General features: G+C 38.8%; 1 protein-coding gene across 2 annotated transcripts in view; it reads left to right on the top strand.

Moving 5' to 3' along the window:
- MAP3K1 (mitogen-activated protein kinase kinase kinase 1) overlaps positions 1–9,328 on the top strand; it is a 226,612-nt gene extending 217,284 nt beyond the window's left edge. For both annotated transcript variants that reach the window (XM_029576902.1, XM_029576912.1), the window contains exons 18-20: positions 4,039–4,181; positions 5,037–5,168; positions 6,433–9,328. In XM_029576902.1, coding sequence (XP_029432762.1) covers positions 4,039–4,181; positions 5,037–5,168; positions 6,433–6,582 — 425 coding nt within the window. In that variant the 3' untranslated portion in view covers positions 6,583–9,328. The remainder of the gene's footprint in view (positions 1–4,038; positions 4,182–5,036; positions 5,169–6,432) is intronic.
- The last annotated feature ends 2,939 nt before the right edge of the window (positions 9,329–12,267 follow it).

The following is a 12,267-nucleotide window of genomic DNA, read 5'->3' as shown; positions in this document are numbered from 1 at the left end:
GATTTAATTCTTAGTGGAACACAGGATTTGGTAAGAGAGGTAACGGTGGTGGGGCCCCTTGGCAATAGTGATCATAACATGATCATATTTAAACTAATAACTGGAAGGGGGACAATAAGTAAATCTACAGCTCTAACACTAAATTTCCAAAAGGGAAACTTTGATAAAATGAAGAAAATAGAAAAAAACTGAAAGGTGCAGCTGCAAAGGTTAAAAGTGTTTAACAGGTATGGACATTGTTTAAAAATACAATCCTAGACGCGCAGTCCAGATGTATTCCACGCATTAAGAAAGGTGGAAGGAAGGCAAAACGATTACCGGCATGGTTAAAAGGTGAGGTGAAAGAGGCTTTTTTAACAAAAAAAAAAACTCCCTTCAAAAATTGGAAGAAGGATCCATCTGAAGAAAATAGGAAAAAGCATAAGCAATGTCAAGTTAATTGTAAAACATTGATAAGACAGGCGAAGAGAGAATTTGAAATGAAGATGGCCATAGAGGCAAAAACTCATAATAAAATCTTTTTAAAATATATCCAAAGCAAGAAACCTGCGAGGGAGTCTGTAAGACCATTAGATGACCGAGGGGTTAAAGGGGCTCTTAGGGAAGATAAGGCCATTGCAGGAAGACTAAATTAATTCTTTGCTTCTATGTTTACTAATGAGGATGTTAGGGAGATACCAGTTCCGGAGATGATTTTCAAGAATGATGAGGGGTGATGAGTCAAATGAACTGACCCAAATCACTGTGAACCTGGAAGATGTAGTGAGCCAGATTGACAAACTAAAGAGTAGCAAATAACCTGGACTAGATGGTATGCATCCTAGGGTTCTGAAAGAACTCAAAAATGAAATTTCAGATCTATTAGTTAAAATTTATAACCTATCATTAAAATCATCCATTGTTCCTGAAGACTGGAGGGTGGCCAACATAACCCCAATATTTAAAAAAGGCTCCAGGGGCGATCCGGGTAACTTTATAGACCAGTGAGCCTGACTTCAGTGCCAGGAAAAATAGTGGAAACTATTCTCAAGATCAAAATCACAGAGCATATAGACAGACATGGTTTAATGGAACACAGTCAACATGGATTTACCGAAGGGAAATCTTGCCTCACAAATCTGCTTCATTTTTTTGAAGGGGTTAATAAACATGTGGATAAAGATGTAGTGTATTTGTCAAACGCCTTCTGAAAATCCAAAGTCCCTCATGAGAGGCTTCTAAGAAAACTAAAGAGTCATGGGATAGGAGGCGATGTCCTTTCATGGATTACAAACTGGTTAAAAGACAGGAAACAGAGTAGGACTAAATGGTCAATATTCTCACTGGAAAAGGGTAAACAGTGGAGTGCCTCAGGGATCTGTACTTGTTTTTTTCAATTTATTTATAAATGATCTGGAAAGGAATATGACGAGTGAGGTTATCAAATTTACAGATGATACAAAATTATTCAGATTAGTTAAATCACAAGCGGATTGTGATACATTGCAGGAGGACCTTGCAAGACTAGAAGATTGGGCATCCAATGGCAGATGAAATTTAATGTGGACAAGTGCAAAGTGTTGCATATAGGGAAAAATAACCCTTGCTGTAGTTACACAATGTTAGGTTCCATATTAGGAGCTACCAGCCAGGAAAAAAATCCTAGGCATCATAGTGGATAATACTTTGAAATTGTCGGCTCAGTGTTCTGCAGCAGTCAAAAAAGCAAACAGAATGTTAGGAATTATTAAGAAAGGAATGGTTAACAAAACGGAAAATATCATAATGCCTATCGCTCCATGGTGAGAGCGCACCTTGATTACCTTGTACAATTCTGGTCACCGTATCTCAAGAAAGATATAGTTGCGATGGAGAAGGTACAGAGAAGGGCAACCAAAATGATAAAGGGAATGGAACACCTCCCCTATGAGGAAAAGTTGAAGAGGTTAGGGCTGTTCAGCTTGGAGAAGAGGCGGCTGAGGGAGGATATGATAGAGGTCTTTAAGATCATGAGAGGTCTTGAACGAGTAAGTGTGAATCGGTTATTTACACTTTCAGATAATAGAAGGACTAGGGGGCATTGCATGAAGTTAGCAAATAGCACATATAAGAGTAATCGGAGAAAATTCTTTTTCACTGAATGCACAGTTAAGCTCTGGAATTTGTTGCCAGAGGATGTGGTTAGTACAGTTAGTGTAGCTGGGATTAAAAAATGTTTGGATAAGTTCTTGGGGAAGAAGTCCATTACCTGCTATTAATCAAGTTGACTTAGGGAATGACCTCTGCTATTACTGGCATCAGTAGCATGGGATCTTCTTAGTGTTTGGGTATTTGCCAGGTTCTTGTCGCCTGGTTTGGCCTCTGTTGGAAACAGGATGCTGGGCTTGATGGACCCTTGGTCTGACCCAGCATGGCATGTTCTTAAGAGGCAATATCTAGATTTAATGCTTTCCATAGCATTGTAGAGCATAGATTAAGTGGGTTAGGAGAGGGGTTCATTTTATTTATATGCATAATCTCTGCCTCTGAGACATCTTCAAATGCATCCCAAGATGATCCATCAAAAATTAAATAATCAGAAACATTACTATTTATAGCAAAGCTGTTTATCACATTTTGTGTTTTGTTAAAATTTAACACAAATGTCTTTGCAATGTTCATTTCCTGGGCCCCTGCTGGCAAAATGGCTGCGTCAGAGTTGGGTGTGACTATCTTTTTGACAGAAGCATATAAAGCTTTAGAATTGTTTAGCACAGGTAAGAGTGTGGCGTAAAAGTATGCTTTTTTAGCCATGATAATTGCATCATGATAATCGGAGAGTTTTAAACTAAATAATAACTTGTTAGCAGTGTTTGGTCTTCGCCGACATTTCTTTTCTGTCCTTCTCAGCTCACATGTCTTTTCCCTTAGATTATTGTTAAACCATGGGGCAACATTCGTTCTCCTTTTGTAAACAGGTTTTAAAGGTATAGGGGGCTGATGCAATACAGTGCACTCAGCTGAGCGCAATAGGGGCATTAGGGCCTATTTAACGTGTGTCTAATGTGGAGTGAATGAATTAGAGCTCATCACATGCAAATGCTTGTGAATGAGGCTATTACTCATTTGCTCCAAATGCAAAAAAATAAATGCATCTCAGGCGCACATTTATCACTCAAATAGCTGAGCACACTGAAAAAAAGTACAGAAAAGCAGAAAAAACTGCTTTTCTGTACTTTTTTTAAAAGGAAAAAAAAATCTCTGCCGGACGCTTTGAAGACGGACGTCAATATGCTCTGCCCCGGTTTTCACAATCTGCTGACTGCAGTTATGAAAACAGACGCCGAATTTATCGGTGTCTGTGCTCATAACCGGCAGACCGCCGATAACCGCGGGGTCGTGTTAGCAAGGAGGTGCTAAGGTTGCACTAGCGACCCTAGCGCCTCCTTGCTAGTGTGACCTCCCCCTAATTTGCGTATTGCATGGCGCCCCCTTGCAGGCGCCATGCATGCATTATGAAAGTGGGCGCTGAAAAGTCAGCGCCTGCTTTCTGCGAATAATATTACATCGGCCCCTAAGTTTGTCCTGTGTGGAGTATTCCAGTGTTCTAGGAACTCTTCCAGGTAGTTGGAAGAATTATTCTCTAATTTAGGTCTCAAATCTGAAACTAATTCTTGGGGTTCTATGTAGTCCCTCTTCATAACAGGTGCGGGGTTATGAGCAGTCCCCTGTGTTTTATCCACAGTGAGTGAGAAGTTCAAAAGAAAATGTTTACTTCCCTATCTAATTATGGTGAGAGCTATTTGTAAACTCTCTTGGAATTCTCAATGCAGTTAAGTTTGGGGGGGAAAAAAGACTTACCAGTAAGTGCATATCTAGGAGAATAATTTACACTCCTGGACAGCTTTCAAAAATGGAGAGCTCACCATAAGAATATTCTCATACGTTTCCTCCCGACCGTCTCCTGAGCCTTCAACCTAAAATGAGATACACATTCAATGGAATTGTGGCTCTTTACAGTTCAGAAGGGTGTTGCTGAAAAAGACTAACTAGAAGTTATTTTGTACTTATTTTTATTAGGTGCTAATCTTCTAATTGACAGCACTGGACAAAGATTAAGAATTGCTGACTTTGGAGCTGCAGCCAGGTTAGCTTCAAAAGGAACAGGTGCTGGAGAATTTCAGGGACAGTTATTGGGGACCATTGCATTCATGGCACCAGAGGTAATTTCCTCTTTTTAATTTGTCCTTGAATCAAATACTGGTACGTAAGATTTTTTTGTAAAGTGTAATAGTTTTATTGTAAGCCCTATTGAGATATTTGAAGATATTTCCTAAATGTTTGAGACTGAAAACAAGAGCACAACATTGGATTCATCCACAAGTTAAAACGTCATGATTAGGAATATGCTGAAGAGCAAAGAATTGTCTACGCTGTATAGTAATCCATGTATGTTGTAAGTTTCCTTGCTGTTTTTTGGAGGGGGGTGGCAGGGGAAGTTGCTGCATCTATTTTTGGATGCTTACACATTTAAGGCTGCTAGGCAGCAGCGCAGGCTTCATTTGTCACTCCCTTGTGCCTCAGGCCTCTTCTGGAGGGAACATGTATGAGAAGGTAGTTCTGTTTCCAGACTCAGTCTTTGGCCTCTGCAGAGATTGCTGATTGTGATCGTACTTCTAGTAGTGTAGGTTACACTGAAGCCACCAGCTCATTTCACATACAAATGTAGGGCCTGATTTACTAAGACTTTTCTCCCATTCTGTGTCTATAGGAAAAAAAACTTAATAAATGATCCCGATAGATCGTGAGCCCTCTGGGGACAAGGAAATACTTACAGTACCTGAATATAATCTGCTTTGAAATGACTGGCCAGTCCCGAAATCTGGAATATAAATCCAAATTAAATGACTACAGAATGCTAAAGCGCTTTGGTCATTACTGACATGACTTTTTTGCCAACTGCAGTGTTTTTCTTCAGTGCCCTTATCTTTGTTTTGAGAATCCTAGTCAAATGTGTGTGCAGGTGTGATATTGAGCGCTTTATTGATTTCCTGCTTTCTCTTGTCATTACATTTTAGGTATTGAGAGGCCAGCAGTATGGACGGAGTTGTGATGTTTGGAGTGTTGGCTGTGCAATTATAGAAATGTCTTGTGCGAAACCTCCTTGGAATGCAGAAAAACACTCCAATCATCTTGCACTTATTTTCAAGGTAATGCATTGTAGGGGTTGTAAACTAGAAGTAAAGAAATGCTGAAAATCTGTAGGGTTGCATCTTCCTAGCTGTGCTTCTAAAAAGGATGGTAGAAAAAGAATTACCCTAAAAAAAACAACCTAAGGCAAAGAGATTGCACCTTCCTATACATTTTTTTGTTAAGCATTATACAGTGGGCCAGGGCACTATCAAAGAACTATTATAGGGAGCCCAACTTTCAAAACTGTTCCCAAAGGCACCAAATGTGCGCATGGGTGGGTCTGTGAAAATTTCTGCTAGTATTTTACAAACAATGTGGTGGGAGCTGCATAGTTTATAAAATACCAAGTATTTCTGCTGCCAAAATTATGCATACCATACTTATAAAAATCTGGCTGTGTATTTTACACATGTAATTGTAACAATTCACACACACAAACCAGAAATAAATGCGGAGGCAGATATTTTATAAAGTACGTACCTACTTGGCTTAAGAAAATACGTACTTATGCGAATGTGGAATCCAAGTTCGCCAATACTTCCACCAGTTCACCTAAATCCTGCAGCGCTTCACTTGCCCTCCCACAACCACCTCCTATTTACCTAGACATCCCACCCAAAAATGACAGACAATAGACAAATGCTAATTCAATTGCATGATTCAATTTGGTAAGTAGGATAGCATACGGATAAGCTCGGTAATTATGCGCATATATTGCTTACGGAATAGCAACTTAATACTATGGTAAAATAATAAATGACGGCAGATAAATACCAAGGCTCCCTTAGTCTGCCCAGCAGCGATTTTATGTGCATTTCTAAGTGAAACCCAACCCCCAGTCCCCTTGTGTCCTCTTTAGAGTTGTAACTGCTCCACTGTGCAGGTTTTCCCATGCCACCCAGTGCTTTCAAATCCCACCCAGAAAGCCAGTAAACCGCCCCTTTTCCCCTCTTCATATTTACATGTGACACTACGAGTATTCGCGTACTCTCTCAACGGTTATAAAATAAACACATGCAAGTACATGCAGATTTTATGCATGCAACCACACGTAACTCTTTAAAAAATAAAAATAAAAAAATTACCTTTGCCAGTGTATATTTTAATGGAGCAAAAGGAAATATTTTTGGCATACTGTAGACCCTCATGCAGTGAAAACCTCGTTCTCCCTCCTGAGTGGTTAATTCAGTGCTTGTGGAACAGATCTTTGCCCATATCTAGGGGCATTAGCATTTTCAAAAATAAGGCATTCTCCTAACTTCTTTTCCTATATGTGCACAGATTGCCAGTGCAACGACAGCCCCAGGAATCCCATCACATCTGTCGCCTGGCTTACGGGATGTGACACTTCGGTGTTTGGAACTTCAACCTCAGGACAGGCCTCCCTCAAGGGAGCTGCTGAAACACCCAGTCTTCCGAACCACGTGGTAGTGAATTGCAGAACGCTGCAGGAACAGGGAAGGTGATGCTACTGAAGAAACAAATCTTGCTTGTGGTGCAGTCTGGTGCATCAGCAGCATGTGCTGCGTCGGCCTTAACTACGTGGCAAGAACTCGACGCCTGTTGAGAGCTCTTACTTATGTATGTGTTTGACAAATCAAGATCTGGATCATAGTTCAGTATGCAAAATGTTCTTACTTTTTGCAGAAATGTGTAAACTGTGCCTTTTTGAAAGATCTTGACTCGTAACAAAGGAAAGCATTATTTTTTTTTTCTTTTAAGGCTGAAAATTTATGACAAAAATGACTTTGTCATTTTGGAGCACTTTCTCAGCAATATTTGCAGCCGAAGGGCTCAGGATCTTTGACACTGCAACCTCTTTCCGTTTCACTTCGTGTGGCGCAAACAGTTCAGTAAGCAGAGAGTTATTGTGCTGTCCTGGTCATTGTTTCATCAACTGCAAAAAAAAAATCACATTTACCTGTCAGAGGGTTCTTGATATTTTACAAAATGTGGTTAGGGTGGAGTAGTAGAAACATTAATGATAAGTAATGAATACTTAATAAACCACATTTTGCCTGTATCATAAAAATATGGCGGGCTTTTGTGGTTTTTGTGCGTCTTACTGTTGGCCCAGTCATTTGGTTATTTTGAAGTTCCATAGTTTCATTTTTAACTTTCATTTCTTTAACATTCAGGGAAAGGTGATTTGTTTTTAATTATATATTTTTTTAAATACAAGAAGAAAAATGGTTAGAACTTAGGTGTGAAGCTATATGTCACTGAGTATTTCACTGTTGCTAGAACTTTATTGCAGTTTGCTTGGAATAAAATGCATTGCATTTGCTACAATCCAGTGCAGATAATTTTAGAAAATGAGAAGTAACACTGCAGTCGATTAGAAAAGTTGCAGATTGCATGATACAGCGTCCTAGTAGCTGTAATAGGCTTGATGCAAACTGAATTCTTTGCAGGTTGGGTTTAGCCTGATAGTGGGTCAACGGGTGTCACATCTGAAAAAAGGGGGAGGGATGTATGTGGCCTGCAAAGCTCATGCGCTACCAAAATATCGGTTGTTCTTGCATCGGTCTAATAAAAGGTTCGCACCCTGCAGACAAATCCAGCGAAAATCAAGACTTTTACCAATTCTAGATTATGAGCCTTCTTATTTTTTTCATAAAACCATGTTTCTCTTGATAGACTGTAGACAAATTTCAAACCAAAACCAGTCTTGTCCTTTCTTTTGTGACACGATTGTATGCACGTGCATTATTGATTTTACATTTTATTTGCCATTTTCCTTCTGCAGTACATCATGTTTCTGGTTGATATGCATTTTGATAATTGTGTTTTTAATATTTTAAAATCTGATATAGAAATTATTTTTTTGAAGAGGTGATTTCGATAACATTAATTTTTACTTGAAAAAACAAATCTGATCAAGGAAACTGATTTAAAGTTCACCTGCGTTTCCTTCCATTGTAAAGATTTTAAAGGCAGGTTTTGAGCTTCTGATGCTTGTGATCTTGAAGGAAAATGGCAACTGGTCTTTGGCTTGCTTTCTTCTCTTCATTGTTGGTGAACCTTTCAGTCGAATATGGAACGTGTTTGTCTTTTTGTACATGCTAAAGTTTTAACTCTTCAGGAGCCAGCTGTATTTCTGTATTGTGGAACAGAATCACTCGCAAAGGCTCAGGACAATAAAATAAGCTACAGTACATTGTAAATGTACAACACAAATTGGAAGTAAAAAAGAAAAGTTCAGTTCAAGTATACAGGAATACGATGCTGTTTTTCATAAGCAATATCAGTAAATGTGAATGTGTATTTCTTTCTGAAATTTAACATTCCTTTCTTGTGACAGAACTTTGGCAATCTTTGAAGAGTTAAAAAATTACCTTAAATGTGAAGCTTGGTAGCTCAAACTGTATTATACTTGATTCTTTGTTGGGGGGGGGGGGGGGATTTTTTAACAAATTTTTTTTTGTCTCGCACATTTCTTACATGTCATTGTGTGCAAGCTTTAAAAGATGCACTCTTGCCGTTTTTGTTTTTTTTTATATACTGGAAGATCAAATGTCAGATGAATTCTTTTGTTTCTGACAGAAATTTAAACTGATGAACCTCAGCTAATCAGTATTACTTTGTAGATTACCATACCTACCATACTGCAAACTCAGACTGCCTATAGGTGTAAGAAAGCATTTTGTTTGAGTTTGTGTTGCCCTCAGCTTGTTCACAGTTGTGTTTTTTGTTTGTTTATGGTTATTTTGTTTTTTTGGGGGTTTTTTAATGCAGATGTGATGTAATCTTATTTTCTTTGGATCAAAGCTGGACTGAAAATTGTACTGTGTAATTATTTTTGTGCTGTTTTTAATGTTATTTGGTACTTTCTTAAGTTGTAAATAACGTCTACTGCTGTTTTCCAGTTTCTACTACCTCAGGTGTCCTATAGATTTTCTTCTACCAAAGTTCACTTTCACGATGAGACTATATTTGCTGTGACTATGATTCCTAAGATTTCCAGGGCTTAAGGGCTAACTTCTATTAGCACCTTACTGTGCAAGCAAATTTTACAGAAATCTCTGGGTTAAGAAAATTTGGCTTAAATGTATCCTCTGTTTTAAATATATCAAGATATTTTAATTATTAAAAGTTTTTACCCCATTGAACCAATTTTATAGTATAATTTGTACCTATTTTGGTGTTTTGTCTTTATAGTAAATAAAAGTTTTTGAACAAATGTGAAGTGTCTGATTTTGGTGTGTATATAGTATTGAAGTAAATCAAACATATACTAGTCCATTTCCCAGAACAAATCATATTAGTATACTTAACTGTACTGTGCAATACTTTGGCATGCTACTGCAATACATTTTCTATAAAGTACACATTTGGAAATTGTTTAGAATCTATGAACCTGATTTATGTAGTGTTATTTTTTCCCCCGCAGATACAGAAAGTGGGAGAAAACTGTTGCTAAATCAGGTTCTGAAAATCGTATTCAGTGTAAAGTCTGTGCTAACAAGTATAATGCTAGCAGTATATCGGGCTTTAACACCCAATGTATCATCAAACTATCATGACACAGAATGCAGCAGCATTGCCATCCTAATGGCTACCATGTTTGGAAACTGGTTTCTCCTTGGTAACCAGAGGAAAGTGAAATGGCCAGTTGGTGTGGGGGAAACCAACCATCCTCACCACCCTAAAAGAAAATACAATATTGTGTCTCCTCAGCCCTCTTATGTACACCCTCTACTTGAGACCAGTGAAATAACACCCCTATCCAAACAAAAACCCTGCCTCTAGGGCCCCTCATGTCACACGCTTCTTCCAAAACACAAATCTGATGCCTGAATTTCCATTTTTAACACCCCCACCCCCAGCAGCCACTCAGTCAAAGATCTCCCCCAGCAGGAGATAGCTTGCCTCTTGGTGGCTATAGCCATTGACACTCTGAGCCCTTGTGCTGACCAGATTTTAGTTTGGCAACAGGGTTGTACATGGTCCAGAGGCTCATCATTGTCTTTGGGGATTACAGGAAAGGTCCCAAAGGCCCATCAATGTGTTTTGGGGGGTTGAGGGGTCAGTATATTTCTGCCAGGTAAGGCCCAAACTAATGTAGCCACCTTAAACCTCTTGATTATTAATTAATTAATAACTAAAGAGACCATTTTCATAATTTATTTTGGGGAGGGGTTGGAGGTCATGTGCCTGCATATTACCATGCATTAGAACTAATGAGACCAATATTCAGTCACCATCCAGTTGAGCAAGATAGCCAGAGAAACTTATCTAGCTAACTTGGCTGTGATATTCAGCAGTATATTCATGCCACTGACATACTTGACTCTCTTATAGTCTGATAAATTTATAACTGTCCTAGATTTATCCAGCTAAGCTAGTTGTATAAGTAGCTCCTCCCTGGAATGCCTCTGTCCCGCCTCCTCACTTATCCAGCTAACTGTTTAGTTAAACAGCCAGCTAAGCAGCTGTCGCTCAGTGCAGCTGAATTTTCAGATGGTGCCACTTAGCTGGTTAAGTCTGAACTTAAGTGGATAATTGACGGTAAATATCATCCTCAATGTGCATTAAACACTGATGATAACTCTAATACACTTTAGTACATAGGTGGGATATAAATATTTTAAATAAAATCTATCTATAATCTAGTCAGATTTCAGCAGAAACACCCATAACTACATAAACATTGAAATTACCAGCATTTCAATACAGATGAGTCCTTGCCACTCGTAAAATCAACAAAACTCATCATGAAAAGTACAAGCTGACCAATCAAAATTAAACACCATCAATTTCCATAATGCTAGCTTGAACAGAAAACCTTTTAACTTCTTCCTAAATGTTATACAGACCATAGCCCTTAATCCTTCAGGTAAAGTGTTCCAAAACATGGGACTTGACATCAGCAAAAACTTGCGCTTTGGTTTCACATAGTCTTAAGTGTCAAATCGAAGGAACCTCTAATAGCTTCCAACCTTGTGAACAAAGCTGGCAGGTGAGAACATAGATCTTTAAAGCTAATGTGATACCAAGGAAGCATCTCACCATGCAGAACTTTAAAAATCAGCAGCAAAACTTTGAGCTTAATACACCAGATAATCAGGAGCGAAAGTGAATGCAGCACAGGAGTTATTGCGCTGTCAATGAGCAGCTGTGTTCTGGGTTAGCTGTAAAGCTCTTGGTGTAGTAATAGGAATAGGAAGCTCCTGGTATAGTAATAGGAATAGGAAGATCTTTTTTACTCAACGCACAATTAAACTCTGGAATTTGTTGCCAGAGGATGTGGTTAGTGCAGTTAGTATAGCTGTGTTTAAAAAAGGATTGGATAAGTTCTTGGAGGAGAAGTCCATTACCTGCTATTAAGTTCACTTAGAGAATAGCCACTGCCATTAGCAATGGTTACATGGAATAGACTTAGTTTTTGGGTACTTGCCAGGTTCTTGTGGCCTGGATTGGCCACTGTTGGAAACAGGATGCTGGGCTTGATGGACCCTTGGTCTGACCCAGTATGGCATTTTCTTATGCTCTTATATACTGAGTTACTGTAGTCAAGGCCATTTCTCACTTAACACCAGGACTACTGAATGAAAGTGATCTGGCTGCAACAAAGGCTGCAGATCCACCCAAGTATTGGTCATGCCTCAAAAAAATCTTAGTCACCAATGAATAGGACAGCATTAGTGGCAAACTTGAATGTCTTATTGTACCAGTACTTACTATTGCCACCATAATGAAGGGTTTTTAGGTATTTCCATTTGAAAATGCTATGTTCGGTTGCTGCTAACCCAGGTAGCTTATGTTGTAGTATAACATTTTAGTATCTCCTATGTAAACTGTTCACCCTGATTGATAAGAGCAAGTGTGTATGTGTAGTGGGGGGTAGGGGAGATCTAGTGGTTAGAACACCAAGGCTATTTCAAGAGTCTTGGGATGTGAATTGGACTCATTTTTGACATGGATTCTTTGGTTTACCTTAGGCAGGTCACTTAAAAACCCCATGCTTTTGGGGTACAGTTTAAACTAAGGCATTTATCTTAATCTGACTTTCCCACTTAAAACTCAATACTGGTGAATGCTAACCCAGTGTGACAATGGGCCTGATGTACTAATAGATCTTCCTATTTTGTGTCTAGGAGAAAAGTGCTTAGA

Source organism: Rhinatrema bivittatum, chromosome 1, assembly GCF_901001135.1.
Source record: "Rhinatrema bivittatum chromosome 1, aRhiBiv1.1, whole genome shotgun sequence".
NCBI classification, from domain to species: Eukaryota; Metazoa; Chordata; class Amphibia; order Gymnophiona; family Rhinatrematidae; genus Rhinatrema; species Rhinatrema bivittatum.
The sequence above is the reverse complement of the archived record's forward strand: the minus strand, read 5'-3'. Positions and strand labels throughout refer to the sequence as shown.